General features: G+C 32.1%; 1 protein-coding gene across 1 annotated transcript in view; it reads right to left on the bottom strand.

The window, feature by feature from the left end:
• Positions 1-18345, bottom strand: part of LOC143245478 (multiple PDZ domain protein-like) — a 78953-nt gene extending 60608 nt beyond the window's left edge. The window contains exon 1 of the mRNA XM_076491840.1: positions 17761-18345. Coding sequence (XP_076347955.1) covers positions 17761-17806 — 46 coding nt within the window. The 5' untranslated portion in view covers positions 17807-18345. The remainder of the gene's footprint in view (positions 1-17760) is intronic.
• Positions 18346-24397: the final 6052 nt, after the last annotated feature.

Raw genomic sequence — 24397 nt, 5'->3', positions numbered from 1 at the left:
ACGTGAATTTAGCATTATATGGATTTAATCTCCTAAACATCACATTACATGCCTTTGAATTTATAAGCAACCATATCTTTATGTATGATTCTTTTTTTCTAAGGACATTTTATGTTTTGAAGCACGAAAAAACAATATATGTGTGTGTTTTTCTTAAGCCAAAGTTATATCAGGTTATCTGCTGAGCCCACCGAGGGGAATCGAACCAATCCCCTGATTTAAGCGTTGTTAATCTGTAGACTTACCGCTGTATTAGTGGGGGAGGGGAGCACGAAGAGACAAACTTACACCACAAATTTAGCCTCCCAGTGGCTGACCGGTATGTATGCGGACTTACAACGCTGAAAACCGGGTTTCAATACCTGTGGTGAGCAGAGCACAGATAGCCCATGGTGTAGCTTTGTGCTTAATTAAAAACAACAAAACAACAACCACAAATTTAACCTTTTGAAAAACTAACTAACGTTATTGTTAAACATGCATTTACTGTTCTTCCGTTTGTTTATTTGTTGTTAGTCGTAAAGCTCCACAATGGATTATCTGTGCTCTGCCCATCGCTGGTACCGAAACTAGTGTTTTGGCATTATAAAGTTCCAAATATGGCGCTATATTTTCTCAAGCAGTAAATGGCATATTTAATATTTCCTTCACATACCTTCACTCGGATCTGAATAACTTATGGTCTATTGATTCACAAAATCACCAGCTATGGTGCAAACATTTCTTACAGTCTAATACAAGATGGGCAAAAGCTACTTCTATAATATTTTTACAGATTAAATGGACTTCCAGTCCCCTTTCTTTGTTGTTGTATCCATAGCTGTTCTCAGTTGAAATACAATATCTGACCCCGAAATGATATACTGTGTATTTTACCTATTCATTAAGGAACACATTAAACAAGTATATCATCATAATACCAAACATTAGTTCTGCTTTCATTGTAGTTGATAATGTTCCATGTACTCGCTCCAACTGTAACAGTTGTTACTTCAAATAAACTTAAAATAAACACAAAAGTGTTATCTGCCTGTAGTACTCGACTACTTCACATTTCAGCTGACTCTTTGGCTACTCTTGTTCAACCAAACGATTGTATTTGAACGTCGTACTTATCGCGCGTCCATGATCCAGGGCCCGGCATGGCCAGGTGGGTTAAGGCGTGCGACTCGTAATCTGAGGGTCGCGTCAAACATGCTCGCCCCTTTTAGCCGTGGGGCGTATAATGTGACGGTCAATCCCACTATTCGTTGGTAAAAAGAGTAGCCCAAGAGTTGGCGGTGGGTGGTGATGACTAGCTGTCTTCCCTCTAGTCTTACACTGCTAAATTAGGGACGGCTAGCGCAGATAGCCCTCGAGTAGCTTTGCGCGAAATTCAAAAACAAACAAAAAACAAACAAACCATGATCCAGAGTTTGGAGTGCGTTCACGTGGTAACGGTATGCGAGTCGCGAATTTTCATATTTATAACCTGGGCAGAGTAATCACTAAGGTAGAGCGTGGCCCGCTGACATAAGCATATCGTTGCACGTAATAATAAATACGATTCCATAGCTTGTTTCATACGAATGTTTATTTATTCTCACAGATAAAATTATATACCACTTCAAAAGACTAGATTTAGTTGCTTATGTATGTGTATATTACTATTTTCATAAAATAAACATAAAACGAAAATTTTCTATCTCGCGTTTTCTTGACATAAGGTTTCTGGATGTTCTTATTTTGTTTTGTTTTTTTCCCTTTCTGTGTAGTATGCCTCGTCGAACATTCGTTATAGCTATAACGACAAAATATCACTTGTTTTGTGTAGCAGAAAATGTTTCTGGATCAGTGTTCTCCAAACTCCGTTTGCAGAACATTAAACATGTTCAGAAATACAGAAATAATGCAAAAAAAATATTTCTAAACGTAAAATTAACAATATGTTGAGAAAATTTTAAACGTTGCATTCATCATTAATAATAACATTAACTTCAAAAAGTAAAATGTATTAGAACTTAAAGACCATTTCGAAAAGTGATTTCAGAGAATAAGCAAAAATGACATATTGTGTTGTCAAATTAAATACGCCTTTACAAATTACTGTTTGACTATGTGTTGTCAAATTAAACAGGCCTTCACAGCTTTCTGTTTCAATCTGTAGGTTTGGTCGTCTACTTAAAACTGAGAAATATATCGAACTATTCAAATACAAAATTAGAAAGGGAGGATAAATTGAAAAAAAAAATAATATTACAAAAGTATAAAAACATAAACATGAATCGTGAATACTTCCCCTATTTAAAACATAAACATGAATCATGAATACTTTTTTTATTTAAAACATAAACATGAATCATGAATACTTTTTTTATTCAAAACATAAACATGAATACTTCTCTTATTCAAAACATAAGCATGAATCGTGAATACATCCCTTATTCAAAACATAAGCATGAATCGTGAATACTTCCCTTATTCAAAACATAAACATGAATCGTGAATACTTCTCCTAGTCCTGCAAAATAAAAAAAAGATAAATTTAATTTTGCAGAATTGTATCAACAGAGTGATTTAATGCACTAAAATCCCAGTAGGCTAAGACAAGTACTTATTTTCGAGTACAAAATTCTTATCATATAAACTTTACTAGCGTTATATTTTTTTACCTAAGACTATATTCCTACCAGTAGCTTCTTTGTCGATGAGTCTGTCTTATAAGAACCTAAAAATTTAAAATAAAAAACTGCCAATAGCTCTTTTTTGCATGTCTTTGAAAACAAAACAATTAGGATGTGATTCCCGTTAAGTGCTTGAAAGAAAACATATTTGTAAACTACAATCGTGTCATCAGCAGGGTATATATATATATACGTATCTTGATATTTATGTAAATTCTGAATAGGAATTTCCAATTTTAATGGCACGATATGAGAACGTGTGCTAAACGGTCAGATGAGATTATCTTAGAATTCAGGAATAGCAGGTCTTACCGTTTCAAGGATACAGTCCGGCTTTTTACGTGAAATACAGGACTAGCTGCCGCTTTTAAAACACGCCCACAGTTGAAAGTGTTGATCGTGCTCAGTAGCGTCAGGTCTCCTAAGTTTGCAACCCATCTTGGCAACAATTCACACAATTACATAAACCCATTTTACGTTTCACACATTTAGTTTTAGCAACACATACGTAGAAATTAATAGAATGAATTAGATATAGATTAGATTCTAGTTACTTCTTATTATTCAGTAAATTTTTCTGGTGTTTAACATATATAATATAAGACATTTTTCGCTATAAGAAAAGTAAAGTCTATATAACAGTACATAAGTCTGTTCAAAATTAATAATGATATATCATAGTATTTTATACACGACATAAAACCGCAACGTTCTTTATTTCTGCCGTATTGTTAGTCAAATCGGTAATTAATAGTTTTATCAAATGTCTTTCGTTTTTTTCACACTTAATTTCAACAGCTAAGGAAATCCTATCTGGCAAAAACGTAGTTCAAAATGCTGCTTTGAAATAACGGTACGTAATAATGAATGCTCGACCAGTCCAACTATTTATATCTAGGCGGATGGTACGACAAGCTATGAATTCGCAACGTCCCAAGATAAACTGTGTTAAGCTGGATAAATATTACTGTTCGTTATCATAAATGTTCCGGGCAATTCAAACATGAGTTTGCAATGACAAAGAGAAACTGTGTTAAGCTGTATGCTATCATAAATGTTCCGTCCAATTCAAGCACGAGTTTGCAATGTCCAAGATACACTATGTTGAATTGGTTTGATAGTAAAGCACTCTATCGAAGCTTGAGTTCTCAACATCAAGATAAATTATGTTAAGCGGGATTGATAACAGGATACGATGTATTAAACATTCCAAGCAATACGAGCATGAATTCACAACTCTGTAAGATACGTTGGGTGAATAATACAATACATCATAATAACAGTGTTGTGTCGAGCTGGATGGTCAGTTTAACCTATAACCTGACAGGTATTCACAGTAAAGGGAATTTTTCATCCAAACAAGAAAATAACTCGAGTATTATGAGCAACGTTCTAGCGTTGCAAGTCCGCAGACATACCGTTGCGCCACTGGAAGGCAACATGGAGAATAATTTCGTAAATATTTATTTGTACAAGTAACAATAACGTTCTTAATCGAGCCAAAATGTTTACTCGAATTATTTTTACCAACAGTTCCACGTCTTGTATGACTAAAATAAGTTTGTTATTATTCACAGACAAAACTGGTCAAGTATGACTAAATATGCTCTCACAAAGACCAGATGTCCAATGATATTCACTACTTATTTTGTTTTTTTTCTTTCTGTTTCTATTTTATTTTCGTCAACAAGATCCCAGTCACTCGATTAGGAAGAATGAATGTTGAAAAGAGTTCTTAATCAGTGAAGGCCTAGAAGAGTGCAACTTAAAACTAGAACCAAATTCTGTAACATTTAATTGGTCTCTGGAAACATTATACTGGCTTATGTTAACCGTAAAACTTCAGACGAGATCCGTGTGAAACCTTTTTTTAAAAATATTTTTACACCACATTGCTTGTGAGCCCACGAATATGCTGGTATTACATCTCCTAACAGTATACGGATCATCCAAAAAACATTAATATTATTAGTATTACTGCAATTAATCCTATGAGTTACCAATTGGAACGCATATACATTAATTTTACGTAGAAAACAAGTGATTTCGTAAACTGTCTTTTGATAGTTCTTTACACCGTGTGTTGTAACAGGTCGAAACATCAGACTATTCAATATGATGCCTCGCTGGTAAGGATCAATATACAAACAAGTTGATAAATGAAGACTAGATTATCGTAGGTTAAGCTACTCAATTATGAATAATAATAATAACTTAATATTGAGTCCTCGCTCCATGATGTTGCTCTAATATTTCCACAAAGCTGTCTCTGATTTTGAGCTCAGGCTACACGGAATGAAATTAGTAAACAGCACCATCCCCCCAACTCTTCTTTATGGAATACTTGAATTGACCATTGCTCTGACCGTTTCTTTTTGTCTTGAATTTCGCGCAAAGCTACACGAGGGCTATCTGTGCTAGCCCTCCTTAATTTGGCAGTGTAAGGCTAGAGGGAAGACAGCTAGACATCACCGCTCACCACCAATACTTGGGCTACTCTATTACTGGCGAATAGTGGAATTAACTGTTACTATTTAACATCCCACAAATTCGAACCAGCAACCCGCAGATTGCGAGTAGAGCGTCCTAACCACCAGACCATGCCATAGCCCAACAGCACACTCAAGGTCTCACATTACAGAGAATAATTGTACCACATATATTCTAAACCATATAAAGTGTTTAGTCTTTATTAAGGAATACTTTCATGTCAATTGTTTAATATAAAATAAAATCGACGATACTAGAGAAAAAATCACAATTATACGTACAAAATAAAATTCTTGATGACGAAATGAAAACACATTTGCGTCGATTATGATGGTGTTAGCTATTGACTACTCTTTTACGATAAAGTGGAATTTCAAGATTGGAAGCAACAAACCCGCACAACTACTGTTAAAACTTGGTATAAGTGACAACATGTTTTAATTATTTCGCTTTAATGAAATCCTTGCGATTATATGATGTGTTTAAAGTTAAGCACAAAGCTGCACAATAGGCTGTCTATGCTCATCACGAGTTGGAAACACGGTTCCGGTGAGGGATCATAAATATTAAGAAAAAGTAATGGTCTCTGTAAACTTAAACTAAAACCTAAACATCACACGCTGTAATTAAATTCTAGAACCGTTTCACATGTATGAAAACAGAACAACATGAAAAAAAACGTGTAGTTGAAAGCAATTTCAAGATAAACCGTAAAACAGACCTGGAATCCGCTGGTGAGTTTTAGGTATATATATTTATACTTTAAGATTTCTCCTATTACATGTCTTTAGAATTAGACCACTATTTTCTGATAAACTTGCTGTAATTTCATATATTCCTGTACCAACTACTCACCAGACTTGGCTAAGCTATTTCTGGATATATTTTTTGATGTGTCCACGCGTACAAGTAAATTGACGTTTTTGGTCTAAATTCAAATGTCAGTGCATTCTCTTGGGGTTTACATAGTGTACTAACGTTCAGATCTCTCTTAGGTCAATAAAAGCGGAATAAAAGTGTTGCTAAGCAACTGGTTTTATAGAAAATGCTGTTAAAAGTATGTTCCTGTCTTTTGAAGTGGCAATATTGTGTTGAAATTATTGTAAAACACAACGTGTTTCCCTTTGTGGGAACGAAAGAAAAAAGTAAGTTGTGCTTTTATGTCCATCCACTTATTGTTGTACATTACATATTTTATTTATTCTTTTTACTATATTTACGTTCAGCGGAGTTTCGCTCTAAAGCAAACACTGCATGTTAGGTAACTTTAAAAGACAAACCTGTTGCAAATTTTGAGTACTACAAAAAAATTAAAATTTTATTTGAACGTTAAACCAGGCATAGCCAGGTGGTTAAGGCACTCGACTCGTAATCCGAGGGTCGCGGTTTCGAATCCCCGTTACACCAAACATGCTCGCCCTTTCAGCCGTGGGGGCGTTATAATGTGTATGGTCAATTCCACTATTCGTTGGTAAAAGAGTAGCCCAAGAGTTGGGGGTGGGTGGTGATGACTAGCTGCCTTCCCTCTATCTTACACTGCTAAATTAGGAACGGCTAGCGCAGATAGCCCTCGTAGCTTTGCACGACATTCAAAAACAAACAAGTTACTGTTAGTGAATGCCGCAAAATGGAGACCAATCACAGTAGTTCTCTACAATTCCCTCCCTCAAACGTTTTCAAGGGCCAATTACACCATTCGTAGGAGAATCGAGTTTTGGGCTTTATTTTAACGATCGATCTCCAGTTTGATGCTAAGGGTATTCCGTTAGCTGTTTCATTCTACACATAATTTGTTCAAAAAGGAAGATGTAAGTTTGAAACATGGACGCTTCTTCGCGGATGTCTGGAAGATAAAGGTTGTACGAAGTGTTAGCATGAAAAAAAAAAAAACTCAGTCAAATATTAGTTGAGACTCTACGCAGCGAAATAATAATAAAAAAATGAATTACTAAAGTATACGTTTGAATCCTGGTTTGGCTTGTAATAGCAACTGAACAGCAGTATAATCCGATAAACGTATCGATTTCCACCGCCCACATCTTTCAAGACTATTCTGACGTAAAACGTCCGCTAATCCATAAGTTGAAAAATACAGTAAAAGCAAATAATAAAATAGAACTTCTTGGAAGCAAACCATGATATCTTTTATTTACGTAATTTAAAAAATAATAATAATTATGTCTTGTATAATCCGTTAGAAGGTTTTATTACATTTGACAATTTATTTTCTATCTATTTGACCTTGAAACAACGATAATGTAGATAGCAGCAGGAGTTTATGATGGCCGCTGTTTAAGGGTTAACTATGTTATGGTCAAAATGAATGACTTACCCGATGAATTAATTCATTACGATCTCTAGTTGATGAATCTCGTTAGAGCCTATCCGAACAAAGACTAATGTTGACGTTAACTTACAAGTTACTGCAACACAATCTCAAAACAATGTGGCTACTCAATACAACATTTACAAGAGCATGCAGTCATCTTTAAGAGCACAAAATAAGTAGAAACCTCAACTCCTAAGCCATTATTATGATTTATAATTATACTTGAAAAAGTGAAGTTTGAAAAGCTGTAAATCCTTTTTTTTTTCGATAAAATGGTTTCGCTGTATGTACTGTGAATCCTGAACGAAACTTACACACCATAAAGGTAGCGGTAAAAATTCAAAATCGATTACTTGTTACGACTGGACCCGGCATGGCCAGGTGGGTTAAGGCGTTCAACTCGTAATCTGAGGGTCGAGGGTTCAAATCTCTGTCACACCAAACATGCTCGCCCTTTCAGCCATGGGGGCGTTATAATGTGACGGTCAATCCCACTATTCGTTGGTAAAAGAGTAGCCCAAGAGTTGGCGGTGGGTGGTGATGACTAGCTGCCTTCCCTCTAGTCTTACACTACTAAATTAGGGACGGCTAGCACAGATAGCCCTTTCGTAGATATTTTTACTTCAACTTACAGATGTGTAGCTGAGTTAATTAGTATAAATAATTCTGAAATAAATAATGTTATTAATATTATTTATCCAGCAGAATTAGAAATTTAAAACAAACAAACTATGTTACGAGTGGTTTACGTTAGATATAATTTTATCGCAAATTATACTTCTTTTGTTCAAGGGTTAAGCAACCAATACGTGATGAATGAAATCTTCAGACGAATGTATCACAAAAGGTGGAAGTCCATCGAATCACAGGCACTTAAATACAATAAAATAAATCCTCTCTTACTTCTAATAAACTTGTTCGATAAATATGATTATATGCTAAAACATTATTTCGAGAATAAAGTTTTAAGCATACTATGACTTTAAGGAATACTATTTGTAGAAATGAACGACGATAATATTACACCTTGTTAGCGACAGTTAAATAGGCTTAGCTAACTTTAGATTTAATCTGTACTCGCCAAAACGGTGTCGTTTTTCAACATGGCGATAATATTGCGGTCTTTTCCATATTCGAATCTGAACTTAATTAAAGAAAGGCTTAGTAAGCAACTGTAAAGTGCATTTGAAATGAGATTGAACTCGATAATTGCACAATGAATTATCCAAAAAATGGTAAATATGCAAAGAGAAAGAACTATTCATATGAATGACAAATATTTGTATTAGAAAATGCAAACAAGATGTGATTCAAAATCTTCAAAAAGAAAAAAGTGTTTACAGAATTTTCAACCACACACAGTTTCAACACTCATGAATTAAGAAAGAAACAAATGTATGGAGAATTTTTTTTATAAAGGAAACACGAGTACAAGATTTTGCTGTGAACAACAACACACGTTACAAAGTTATTAGTTAGCATTTCGTCCATTGGAGGACATGTTCATATTGATAAAAGGTAGACTAGAGATTGCAAGACACAGACCATACAAGCCACGCGTTGTATGTGTGTGTGTGTGTTTTTATAGCAAAGCCACATGGGGCTATCTGTTGAATCCACCGAGGGGAATCGAACCCCTGATTTTAGCGTTGTAAATCCGTAGACTTACCGCTGTACTAGCGGGGGACACAACAGGTTGTTGTAAGTGCTCACAAATTACATTTTCATGGATAGATTATTATGCTCCCCTTTAATTAATGATAATACAAGCCTAGCAACATGAAAATAGAACAAACGTTTAAATAAAGATTGAGCCATTCTTATGTTTCATTGTGTAAGTCCATATTGATATTCTGAAGAAATTAATGCCGGTGTAATACAAAGTGGATCATAATTAGATACTCATTTGCGCGCTATCCTTATATGACTGTAATATGCCGTTTCGTTTCTTTCCAGCTGCGTTGCACGCTTACTCAGGTGGACGAAGAATACGCTGGTCGCTTTTAATTTTGCATTTAATTAAACGGGCGGAACTCATGTAGAAAATAGAAAACAGCAGGTGGGCACATAATTATGGATCATCCTATACAATATGTTACCTTTGATTGCACTAATTGAAAAGATCCCATGACACAAACTATAATGTGAGATTATAAAATGTACTCTATGTTTCGGAGGTGACTGTAAAAGTATGACTCACATTGCGCTGGGGATACACCGTCTATCAGTTTTAACCTCCATTCGCCAGTCTCAGGAAGGAAATAAAATAGTAGCAATATATATAGAAGTTAGAAGAGAAGTTGTACGTACTTAAAAAAATAAAAATAAAATTATTTCATATAAAATTAAAGAAATAACATACAGATTTATCGTTTCGTCAGTTAAAAGATAAGATTAAATATTTGCAAGAAAAATATGTTATAGTTCCCATTGATAAGGGTAACTGTAACATCAGTATCATTTGTAAAAAGTTTTATGCACTAAATATGATAAAATAAATCAATAGTACACAAATATTTAAACTTGGTAACCAATCTAAAGATACAGTAATTAACATTTTTGTTGAAGCTTATAATAAACTTTTTTCTAACCCAAATTCTTATGTATATTTACTGTTTCTTTATGCTATTCCCAAACTACATAGATCTCCAACTGGATTTAAATTTATTTCTAATTCAATAAATGAAAAATGTAAGTGTTAATAATAAAAACATAATAATTGGATAGTGAAAAGTAATCAACCTATTTTAAAATATCTAAAAATTTGTGAGCAAATAAATAATATTCTATCATTTGATTTTAACACATTGTACACCACAGTTCCATCAAAATATTTAATCTTTGTGTTAAATTTATTAATAGAATAGTTCTGTTATCCTTTTACAGAACTGGAAGAAAGGAACTTTAGCTCCAAAAACATAATAGATATTAAATTTCTGCGTTTACAATAATTATATATTTTTCAATAAACAAGTTTTTAAACAAGTAATAGGAGTTCCAATGGGAGCTAACTACGCCATTTGTATAGCAAATTTGTATCTTTACTATTATGAAATATATTTGATGAAACTTTGTAGAATGGACGACAACTGCCTGTTGTGGAGACACAAGTGTACTGGACGACGTTTCGAAAGTCTTCTGACTTGAAGACAAAAGGCGGAAGACTTTCAAAATATCGTCCTCTACACTTGTGTCTCCACAACAGGCAGTCGCCTTCCATTCTACAACGTTTCATCATGAATACTCTGCCTAAACAATCTGTCAAAGGGTATGAAATATATTTATTGAAAACTACACAAATCCAGATATTTTTACCTTAACTTACAGATGTGTAGCTGAGTTAATTAGTATAAATAATCCTGAAATAAATAATGTTATTAATATTACTTGTCCAGCAGAATTAGAAATTGAAAATAGTTCAATATCTAATACAGATACACATTATTTAGATTTAGAAATTTAAATAATTGATATGATATCAATGCAAATATTTTCATAAAAGAAGGTATTATACCTTTCTAATTTATGGTTTACCCTCTTTTAATAGTAATGTACATATCCTTCTGTTATAAGCATTATAACTTCGCTATTATTCAAATATTGTAAAATTTGTAATAAATTACAATGCTTTATCAGTAATATTGAAACGCTGCTACAAAAATTAATAGTTAATGGATTTAATAAATAAACTTTAAATAAAATTATTAAGCTATTCTGTAAAAAATATAAGAATGTATTAAATGAATATAAAGAAATTAGAATTAGAGAAATCGTACTTAAAATTTCTAATAACTATTTTTTGTTATGAATAAAGTCATTTAACAACTTGGCACTACTTTATGCGGATGTACACCTTTCCGCATATGAAAGCTTGTTTAGAGGATGATAGTCAGAGTAGACTTAATAAATGGGTGGAGGTTCGGAGCTATACTAGTTTGTTTAAATAACTGGATGAGACGCTTCATTCTAATACAATTCGTCTTCTATGTTATCAGTTAGGGTTTTTCTACCATATTGGGGGCTGTAATGCTAACTTCAAAAGGTAAGTTTTCAACTTACTTACCCCCAAAGGTGGTACTTTATTTTCTTATTCTTATTTTAATTTTTTTTTTTTTTTTTTTACTTTTGAAATCGGTCATTTTCTTACAACTGTCTGCAGGCAGTGAAGGATAATACAGATGTGGGACATGGTAGACCTCAGCATCCACATCTCGCTCTCCTAATTTCCATTTATACATATATTGCTACTCGTTTATTTCTTACGTAAGACTGGGTAATAGAGAATAAGACTGATAGACAGTGTATCCCCACCGCAATGTGGGACCTATTTCTTCAGTCACTTCCAAAATCTATAGTACATTTTATTATCCCACACTGTAGTTTTTACCTTGGGAACATTTCAATTAGTACAGTGTTTTCTGTTTAATTTATTTTTGTTTCGACTTCTTTTTACGTTATAATAAAATAGTATATTTTTTTAAAGTTGTAATAAACTAGTATATATATATATATATTAATAACAGTTTACCAGTGAATGTAATAAAGTTTCTAATCATTTGTGAACCATATTATCTTCTATATCCTCTTACATGATACATCTTTCGAAAGATGTATAGTTTGATCCTGAAGAAAGAAGGCCTGCGTTCGAAAACGTTCAATTTACAAAGAGTTTATCTTGTATATTAAGATTTCTTATACCTAGGTGTTTTTCTGACATCATGAATATACTAAATTTAGGGTCGACGAGACCTTTCGTATAATACCACGTCTCTTGAGGCCGGCTGGGATACAATAAAGTTTATTAAACGATAGCTGGATGAATTGCTTTACATATTCATTGGAAATAACTATATATAAAAATAGATTGGAATCTATTTTTCATCAGTACTACAATGTTCCACTAGATCACTATTTGAATCCGCCGTTTTTTTATTTTTTTCTGGAAAGTGTGAACAAGGACTATTAGCATAAGGTAAAATCTTATTCGAACTGGTTTTCTGGACTGAACACTAGAAGAATTTCGTAAAATAACGTACTACTTTATAATATAGTTATTGATACTGCTTTAATTTAGTTAGATTTATTCCACGTGAAACTGTATTTCTCCAAATTTAGTTTCTATATTTGTATTCGTTCTGTTTAACTTTTATAGGAAGTACAGGTCTTTGTGAAGTGCAGACGATCATGTATTGTTTTAAATCGTAACTTAGCTTTAGACTTATTGTAATATTCCTTCTATACCATGTCAAGTATTGTGTTATTGAAAACCAAAACTTAAGGAAACACTCGTCCATTTAACACTAGATGGGAATTATAAGATCGTTATACACAATACTTGATGAGGATTCCAAGAACATTAGCAACGGTACTAGACGGAAATTGCAAAATTATTAAATGGACGAGTGTTTCCTTCTATACCATGTCAAGTATTGAGTTATTGAAAACCAAAACTTAAGGAAACACTCGTCCATTTAATAATTTTGCAATTTCCGTCTAGTACCGCTGCTAATGTTTTGGAACGCTTGTCACGTACTTTTTATAACGATCTTATAATCCCCATCTCGTACCGTTGCTAATGTTTTGGAACGCTTGTCACGTACTTTTTATAACGATCTTATAATCCCCATCTCGTACCGTTGCTAATGTTTTTGGAATCCTCATCAAGTACTGTTTATAATGATCTTATAATCCCCATCTCGTACCGTTGCTAATGTTTTTGGAACGCTTGTCACGTACTTTTTATAACGATCTTATAATCCCCATCTCGTACCGTTGCTAATGTTTTTGGAATCCTCATCAAGTACTGTTTATAATGATCTTATAATCCCCATCTCGTACCGTTGCTAATGTTTTTAGAATCCTCATCAAGTACTGTTTATAATGATCTTATAATCCCCATTGATTACTATTTCTAATGAGTTTGCATTTTCATCTAGTAACGTTTTATTTGTGTCTCGTACGAGTAGAAATTGAGAAAACTTCTGCGTTATTATTACCAATTGTAAAAATTAAGTTTAGTGGGAGACATAACAGCTAAGACTCTGTAAAGATGATATGAAAGGTCTCGGATGCAATAAATATATTTGATCGTAAAACGTCATACATTTTTGCAGACATTGGTCTTTACGTCTGGGGGAGGATTTTTTTTTTTCGTCTATTTCTTTTATTTACTTTTCTCTGATTGGACAGAAAGCTTTAAGTGTTGATTTCACTTCCGGCCATTATTTTTACACGTCCCACAAATTGAACACGACAATTTTCTTAAAGGCAAGACAAAAGTAAAACTTGCAAGCTGCCTACTAGTGTTTTATAGCATTCTTAAAATTAATTACACTGTTAAAGGCTAAATTGTATTTGTCCTCACGTATTATGTTGTAATGTAATTTGGATACACTACAAAAGAGCAAAGAAAAACGTTTTGCTTCACCTTGTCGTTTGAACACGCATAGTCAAATAGTTCCAGAGCAATGTAAGGACAGCGGGTTAAGTTTAGTTTTAGATCGTTGTTTGTAAAAGAAAACTGACAATGTTATGTACACTTCTGTGTAAAATAGTGATATCTGACTGGTGAAGTTCTGTAGTGACATCATCGTAAAACAAACATATCCCTAGCTATAAAACAACATTCAGTGTCCCGCAGTTGTTGTTTTTTTCGAATAAATTTTATTTAGGTGTAGTGTACTGATTAGTCGTCTATGACTTGGAAGATATGATTTTGTATATTAATAAGAATGCTCAAATAAATATTATATTTTCCAAATCATTTGGGTTATTTTCTGATAATATTTTTTTTTCTGTTTATCCTGTGTGCTTCTGAATCTGATGAGTAAGATAGACAGATTTAATTTACACTCAAAGAAAATAAATTATTTGATCGTTTATCTATTTCAAATCATTACCTCTGTAAAAGAGAGGGTAAGGTATCCTGACAAGGGGGGTTAAGAAGTTATTTGTCTAAGTAGCCGAAGATCACGTTACACCTGCATATATACTCCCCCGTGTCGTGGATTTTGGGTGATTACAAACTTAGTTTAATTAACTATTTTACATAAAATAAGATCATGCATATTTGTACTATATATACATAACGTAGAAAGTCGCATGCATCGAAAGAGCGCTTAAAAAACACTGAAATTTGTCAAAAACCAAAAAATATTATCAAATTCTCCCAACTTCTGCGAAATATCGTGGAGTTAATTTTAACATAATTTTGTAGCACACTTTACACACACACGTGCTGATAAAATTCTTATTCCCTATTTGGAAAAAGTGCTTTAATTTTGTGATTACTAAAATTTATCCCATTCATCAAATAGACTTTGTGGTAAAACACATCCTATAATTACTTCGCACTGTCCCTTTCTCGCCTTTGTTTAAAGTTTTTGTACCCTTAAAACGTTTTTGAGCAAAATCGCATAATAGTTTCGAGATTAGTAACTACAAAACTGGATTATGTTGAATCCAAGAGTTTTGTGTTTTTCTTATAGCAAAGCCACACCCAGGGGAATCGGACCGCTGATTTTAAGCATTGCAACTCCGAAGACTTACCGCTGTCCCACCGGGTAACGACTGCAAAAGCGTCATGTAGTCTTAATTTCACGATAAACCTAACCAACCCTTACTATAGTGATGAATTAATGACGAATTTACTGCTGTAAATTATGAATAAAAGTGTCCAGTATACCGGTAATATTTGACTGTAAGTTATATTCTAAAAACAATACAAAAATACCCATTGTTAAAATCCTTTTGCCGATATAAATTCCCTGTCCCAGAAATAGTTCTATAGTGAAAGACACGGCGCTGAAAACCAACTTTTGATACTCGTGGTGGGCACAACTGGGGTTTGCCTCTTGTGCAGCTCTGTGTTTAACACAAACAAACAAAACTCAGACACAAGAAAAAATAAATATTTTTACGAGTTTGTTGTGCTGAAGAGAATAACAGTTTATATGTATACATTTCTTAGTCTCCTTCACCCTCAGTGGAGGACTCCCATCGCTAGAAACAGGATTTCGATACCTGTCGTGGGCAGAGCATAGACAGCCCATTGTGCAGCTTTGTGTTTAACTTTAAACAAACAAACTTATCCTTCTGGTAGCTAAGTGGCAATTTGGAGGGCTTATAACTCTTATATTCTGGGGTACATCCCTGCATTTGGTATAGCGTTGATAGCTCAACAGTTAGCTTTGAACTTAACAATAAGCAAAATACTTCCGTATAACTACAAATCAAATAACTAAATATAAACTTTTGAACAGACTCTGTGTCATGTAGAAAAATGTGTCACACGTTTTGTTTACACGTTCTATATTAAATGGATTGACCTTGCTAATAAATTCTACAAACAATCGTTAAAATCAAAGTAAACTACAAAACGTCACTGTGAAATGGTATAATAAATCATAGACATTAGGGAAGGTTCTCTCTTACATAAAACAATAATAGGATAAAATACTTTTAGGTTCTCTATTGTACAAGGCAAAAGTAATGGCAACTATAGCACTATTACAAGAAACAGAACTACAATCCAAAAACGTTTACACTTGAGCTTTGTGTATGAAGTATAAGAATGATATATAAGTATTTACCAAATATATTTTGTGACACGAAGCAATACAATGTTACAGAACACTTACCTAGGTCCTCTCTTATTCTAACTGAGACTACAATAACCTAAGCTTTTATCTAGGTGTTGCATGAAGCAAAACAATATTATTACGTAATATTTTCCCAAGTTTTCCATACTATTAAACTGAACTAAAACACAAAAGCGGGTTAGGGTTCGTATTACATGAAGAAAGCCTCAACTAAATAACACATATTTAGGTTCCTTGTTCCATTAAGCAAACTAAAGTGCATAAACCTTATCTAGGTTTTATATAAAGCAACTCTGCATTCTAGAACACTTACTTTGGTTCGCTGTTCCACGAAGCAAATCTACGATGGATAAACATTTATACAGTTATTACCTGTAGCAAGACTACGTTACGCAAAATTTATTTACGTTTTCTGCTCCATGGAGAAAAACTAAATTTCATAAACATTTATCTTAGTGTTACATGAAGAAAGACTAGATTCAGTACAAAAGAAATGTTTGTTTTCGAATTTCGCGCAAAGCTAAATGAGGGCTATTTGAGCTAGTTGTCTCTAATTTAGCAGCGTAAGACTAGAGGGAAGGCAGCAGGTCATCATCACCCACCGCTAACTCTTGGGTTACTCTTTTACCAACGAATAGTGGGATTAACCAACTCTTTGGTCAAGGGCGAGCTTCTTTCGTGAGATGGGGTTCGAACCTGCAACCCTTAGATTATGAGTCAAGTGCCTTAGCCACCTGGCCATTTAGTACAGAAGAACTTATATAACTCTAGAATTGCGACTACAGAGTAAGCGTTTATTTTATTGTAACTGTATTGCTTACTTTCTTCACTTCTTTGTTACAATAAGTTTATCACGTAATCAAATATTTACGTGTTAACTTATCACATAAATGCAGGTTGTGCAGCGACCTTTGTAGTTTTACATCAATTACAAAAATGTAAGTGATAATTTATAAACACGTATTTGTGTAGTTTTAAGATATATAAGTATGTTTGTTTGTAGTAGAACCAAAGTCAGATAGTTAATAGGACATATTTGCGGAACGTACTAATAAATAAAGAACAGTTTTCGAGACAAGCGACACAACTGACAGATTCCTCCATTTTGACCTACTTTCGGTTGATCAATCAACCTAAAATAGGCACAGTAAATTTCTCATGTTTAATTTCCTAGATGAACTTTTCGTCTTCAACATAACCTGAAACTGATGTTAATTATATCTCATCGAAAATCATTATACTTTCCCTACCAGTGGCCTAGTTGTAAGCTTACACTTATCGGTGTTCGATAACCCTAGTGGGCACAACCCACATAGCTTAACCACAAATATTGTCATTATAACCATAACTTGGTGATGGAAATAGTATTAGAAAACGTTATTGCTTTAATATATAACGAAAAATAAATTAACATACGGTAGTAATGTTATATATCAACTTTAACATTATCATCCAAGCAAATAAGTTCACATGTAATTCGTGGAAATATCTAAATATATTGTAACTACAACGTTTTCATTATTTCTTATCACCTACATAGATTGTTAAGCCTATTTTTCTGATCCTTGTACAAGAATAGATAATCTGTCTACGCGAAATTATTTTGAAGAACATCAAACATAGAAAGAGAATACCAGACAGACAAACATCTCATACAGAACGTTTCTCTGCTGTGCACCTGTTTCTGTAGAGCACCCTGTAGTAATCACTTGGTCAGGCTCCATGTGTAGTTATGTAGACGTGAATATTACGGCGTTATAGATGCGCTGGCTGACGTGTTGAGAACAATCCGTGTTGTTCCTTTTGTGAAATATCGTAGAAATGACTAGACCAGCACCACACACAGTATCTGAACAGTGGCAGGTCCACCAACTGTGGACAGCTTTAGTCCTTGGCCTCCTATTTGCTCCACATTTCTAATACTGCGTTCCAGGCGGACCGGAAGTAGTCAAGTAGCAATCTTCCGGCCAGGCATAAATTTCACAACTTCTTAGCTCTATGTGGCTTCCATCCTGTTAGAAATAGGGTTGGGAGACATGTGTTAAACATAGCACCGCTTATGAGATTTGAGTTTGAGGAAAGCGAACTTTTAACATTTATGTTTAAAACAGATAATCAAAGAATGCCAGAATTCCAACCGTGTACTTCATTGTTAGTCGCTAGCACCGATATAGGTTGATGCTGAGGTCCATCTAGCCCAAGAGTCGTGCGCTGTGGAAACTCAGCAAGAGCCGAGACTCAATCCTCACTTCTCTCTCTTCGTTACTCGACGGAACATCTCGATCAATAGTTTAGTAGAGGAAGTTCACGGACACAGAAAAACTGTATAGACCTAAGTCGCACGCGCAGCTCCGAACTAGACTTCCAATAATTTGTAGTATCGCAGGCGAACTCACTTCCAACCCGCGCAGTCTGTGTCACCATCATGCTACAAAATCATTTGGGAGGAAGCCGTTGCACTGGGTGAGTAGAGAGGTAGGTGGATATGGTGTTACATCACACAGTGTGGCCTAACGGGCTTTTATATACGGTTCATCAGGTTAGGTGGTGATAAAAAGAGATCAGATAGAGTTAGAATCCTTTCCCAGTCATGGATATTGAACGTGTAGACTTTAATTGATTTAAAGTTATGTCCAATATGCGTGTACGTGTGTGAGTGTGTATATGTATCAAGGTGGACTAATGAAAAAAAAATCAGAAAAAATAGTAATTACTACAATATCAAATTAGAGAGATTATAAAAGAAGCGTGCATTTGGTCACGTGACTTCTAATAAAAACAAAGAAGCGGCTTAACGCCTTTTTTTTTTTACTGCTCTTTTTCCAAAACCTGGGAGAGCATGAAAAATCTCGTGCCGTAACCATGGCAACTAAAGCGAAGAAGATCGGAATTTTAAGGCCTAATGTTACAGTTACAAACCGTTTCCCTTCGCTCATTTGAATACATTTTTCGTTATGTGTGCGCATTCAGGAAATGGAAAAAATCTTTATAACTTTACAGGTGTTTTCTTTGTTCATAGTAGTTCTACAACTCAGGAAAAAAAATATTCCTTAAGAAAATAACTGTTATTATTGCCTAAGTAAAACATAAACAACAAATTTACATTTGGCAGCTTTCCTCATTATTCTTACTATTCAAAAAAATATCCCTGGTGGCAAATACTTTTAATATTTTCAATAGCCACGAAAGAATAACTAATTATTAACACTTTAAGTTTAAGAAATTGCTTAAATCACATTTTATCGGTCAACTTTGTGTCTAAGATACGAAAATTTTAAATCCAAACGGCAACACCCATGGAAATAAGTTTATAGATATAAATTACTCATTAATGCAGGGTAGCTAGTATATAAAAAAAAGGAAGTAAAATGAGTTTTCTAGAAAGTGTAATGTTTAAATTGAAACTGTCAATTTTAATTCGATTATCAAATATAGTTGTTTTTAATGATATCAATATATATTAAAATGTTAACAATTGAGATTAATAATTTAAAGAGCGGTAAAAATGTTACTGTTTATTACTACTTGTCTACTTGTTTCTTTTAAACTAAGCACCAAGTAATATAATGAGTTATCTGTGCTCTTCCCACATGAGCCCCGGCATGGCCAGGTGGTTAAGGCACTTCACTCGTAATCTGAGGGTCGCGGGTTCGAATCATCATAGCTCCTTTCAACCGAATCCCTATCGCATCAAACATGCTTGACCTTTCAGCCGTGGGGGCCTTAAAATGTGACGGTCAATCCCACTATTCGTTGGTAAAAGAGTAGCCCAAGAGTTGGCGGTGGGTGGTGATGACTAGCTGCCTTCCCTCTAGTCTTACACTACTAAATTAGGGACGGCTAGCACAGATAGCCCTCGAGTAGCTTTGCACGAACTTTAAAACAAACCAAACTCTTCCCACCACAGGTATCGAAACTCTGAGTCTAGCAATGTGAATAATCAACAGACATACTGCTATGCCACTGGGAGACAAGAATAATGGAGTGTATTCAGTTTTTAATCAATTTATGAATAACGTTTATCTATTTTAGAAAATAAATCTACTAAATAAACCTCTGTTTTATATACGAAGCCTCTACAAACGTTTTTACGTAGAAAAATAGAAGATTGCATCTTGCCTAATAACAGTCACAAATGTACAAACATATCAGTTACGGCACGGCAGCAAATGTATTGGCTCTATTGTTACTCTATACTCAAGTACAACTCTGAAATTTGGGTTGGAATTTCGCGTAAAGCTACATCAGGGCTATCTGCGCTAGCCTTCTGTAATTTAGCAGTGTAAGACTAAAAAGAAGGCAGCAAGTTAACACCACCTACCGCCAACTATTGGGCTACAATTTTAAAAATGAATAGTAGAATAGGTAGTAGCATTATAAGTTCCTCATGGCTGAAAAAGCGAGCATATTCCGTTACTGGAATCTGAATCCGTGACCCTCAGAATAGGAGTCGAGCGCCCTAACCATCAAGCCATTCTAGGCCTAACTCTAACATATTTTCACAACTACTCCCAATACTAGAATATCATTAGTTTGCGTTTATCAACACACATCAAAAGCAACAACTTCAGGTTAATAGGAACGAAACGTCAACATATTGTTCTTTCTCTAGCTCTGTTCCTTGGAAGTAAATCATAAAAGTGCTTATTACATATATATTCCATTCGTGAAGATATTTATTTGAACAACGGAATGCTGCTAGTTAGGTATCTATAGCATGTAAAGTAATTTAAAAAATCTTTCACACGTTTTAATGATGTATACTAATTTAAAAAACAACTCCATACGTTTTAATGATGTATAATTATTTTTTATAAACTTCTTACGTACTAATGATGTATAATAATTTAAAAACATCATTCGGACGTTTCAATGATGTCTGGTAATTTAAAAAACATTTTTCATACTTTTTAATGATGTATAATAACTTAAAAACATCTTTTATATCTTATAATGATAACTAGAAAATTAGAAACATCTTTCACACATGATCATGTCTAGTAATTTAAAATATCTGCCACACGTTGTAATGATGTTTAATAATTTAAAAACATCTTTCATATTTTTAATCATGTCTAGTAAATAAAAACTTCTTTCAACGTTTTAATGATGTATAATAATTTTTAAAAAATCTTTCATACGTTTTAATGATGTCTAGTAATTTAAAAACTTTCCTCATACGTTTTAATGATGTCTAGTAATTTAAAAACATCTTTAGATACGTTTTAATGATGTCTGGTAGTTTAGAAAATATCTTTTATATGTTTTATTATGAATAACAATTTAAAAACACCTTATATACGTTTTAATGACGAATAGTAATTTTTAAAAAAATTCTTTGAAACTTTTTAATGATATATAATAATTCAAAACATCTTTAATACGTTTCAAATGATGTTAAGTAATTTAAAAACATCTTTCATACCTTTTAATAATGTATAACAATTTTAAAAACATCTTTTATACGTTTTAATGATATATAGTAATTAAAAACATCTGTCATATGTTTGTAAAATAATTTCAAAATATCTTTCCTAATTTTAATGATATCTAGAAATTTAAAAACATCTTTCATACGTTTTAATCATGTATAATGATTTAAAAACATCATTCAAACATTCAATGATGTCTAGTAATTAAAAGACATCTTTCATATGTTTCAATTATGTCTAGTAATCTAAAAGCAGCTATCATACGATTTATCATGTATCATAATTTCAGAAACATCTTTCATACGTTTAAATGAATTCTAGTGATTTAAAAATGTCTTTCATACGTTTTAATGAGATATAGTAATTTAAAAACTTTTTCATACGTTTGAATAATGTATAATAATTTAAAAAACATCTTTTATACGTTTCAATCATGTATAATAATTGCAGAAATACATTTCATGCGTTTTAACGATGTCTAGTAATTTAAAAACTTTATTCATACTTTTTCATGGTATCTAGTAATTTAAAGGCATCTTTCAAACGTTTCAATCATGTATATTAATTCTAAAAATATCATTCATACGTTTTAATGATGTCTAGTAATTTAAAAACATCTTTAATACCATTTAATGACGTCTAGTAATTTAAAAGCATACTTTATACTTTTAACGATGAATAGTAATTTTAAAACATCGTTTAAACGTTTTAATGATGTATAATAATTTAAAAACATTTTTCTTACATTTCAATCATGTATACGAATTTTAAAAATATCATTCATACGTTTTAATGATGTCTAATAATTTAAAAACATACTTTATAATTTTAATGATGTCTAGTAATTTAAAACATCTTTCAAACGTTTTAATTTAATGGTGTATAATAATTTTAAAAACATCTTTTATGCGTTTTAATGATGTCTAGTAATTAAAAATATATTTCATACGTTTTAATGATATCTAGTAATTAAAACACCTTTAATAAGTTTTAATGATGTATAATAATTTTCAAAACAACTTTCATGCGTCTTACTGACGTCTATTAGTTTAAAAAACAGCTCTCATACGTCTTCTTTATGTATAATAATTTCAAAAACATCTTTCATAAGTTTTAATGATGTTAACTAATTTAGAAAATATCTTTTACACGTTCAAATGATGAATAGCAATTTCCAAACATATTTTATATGTTCTAATGATGAATAGTAATTTTAAAATATCAGTTTTAATGGTGTATGATAATATAAAAACATCTTTCATACGTTTTAATGATGTATAACAATTTTTAAAACATCTTTCAAACATTTAATGATGTTTAGTAATTAAAAAAACATCTTTCATATTTTTCAATTATGTCTAGTAATCTAAAAACAGCTTTCATACGATTTATCATGTATCATAATTTTAGAAACATCTTTCATACGTTTAAATGATTTTTAGTAATTTAAAAATGTTTTAGTAATTTAAAAATGTTTTTCATACGTTTTAATGATGTATAGTAATTTAAACACTTTTTCATGCGTTCCAATAATGTATAATAATTTGAAAAACATCTTTTATACGTTTCAATCATGTATAATAATTGCAGAAATACATTTCACATGTTTTAATGGTCTAGTAATTTGAAAACTTTATTTATACGTTTTAATGGTATCTAGTAATTTAATGTATAATAATTTGAAAAACATCTTTTATACGTTCAATCATGTATAATAATTGCAGAAATACATTTCATATGTTTTACTGATGTCCAGTAATTTAAAAACTTTATTCATACGTTTTAATGATATCTAGTAATTTAAAAACATCTTTCAAACGTTTTAATAATGTATAATAATTTAATAAACATCTTTCATACATTTCAATCATGTATAATAATTTTAAAAATATCATTCATACGTTTTAATGATGTCTAGTAATTTAAAAGCATCTTTAATACGTTTTAATGATGTCTAGTAATTTAAAATCATACTTTATACTTATAATGATGAATAGTAATTTAAAAACATCTTTCAAACGTTTTAATAATGTATAATAATTTAAAAACATCTTTCATAAGTTTTAATCATGTATAATAATATTAAAAATATGTTTCATAAGTTTTAATGATATCTAGTAATTTAAAACATCTTTCAAACGTTTTAATTTAATGGTGTATAATAATTTCAAAACATCTTTTATACGTTTTAATGATGTTTACTAATTCAAGAAATATCTTTTACACGTTTATATGACGAATAGCAATTTCAAAACATCTTTTTTATGTTTTAATGATGAATAGTAATTTAAGAAATATTACTTATACCTTTTAATGGTGTATAATAATATAAAAACATCTTTCATACGTTTTAAAGATGTATAATAATTTTCAAACATCTTTCATACGTTTTAATGATTTATAATAATTTAAATACCACCTTTGATACATTTCAAGCATGTATAATAATTTTTAAATATCTTTCATACCTTTAATGATTCTAGTAATTAAAAAACATCTTTCATATGTTTTAATGATGTCTAGTAATCTAAAAACAGCTTTCTTACGTATTAATCATGTATCGCAATTTTGAAAACTTATTTCATATGTTTTATTGATGTCTAGTGATTTAAAAATATCTTTTATACGTTTTAATGATGAATAGTAATTTCAAAACATCTTTTTACATTTTATAATGTCTAGTAATTAAAAACATTTGTCTTAAGTTTTAATGACGTATAGTACTTTTAAAATATCTTTTATACGTTTTGATGATAATTAGCAATTTAGAAACGTCTTTTATACGTTTTCGTGATGAATAGTAATTTAAAAAATATCTTATATACGATTTACTGATGTACAATAATTGAAAAAAAATCTTTCATTCCTTTCAATCATTTATAA

The sequence above is a fragment of the Tachypleus tridentatus genome, chromosome 2 (genome assembly GCF_004210375.1).
Source record: "Tachypleus tridentatus isolate NWPU-2018 chromosome 2, ASM421037v1, whole genome shotgun sequence".
Lineage (NCBI taxonomy): Eukaryota > Metazoa > Arthropoda > Merostomata > Xiphosura > Limulidae > Tachypleus > Tachypleus tridentatus.
Note: the sequence above shows the minus strand (reverse complement) of the source record. Positions and strands in the feature narration are given on the sequence as shown.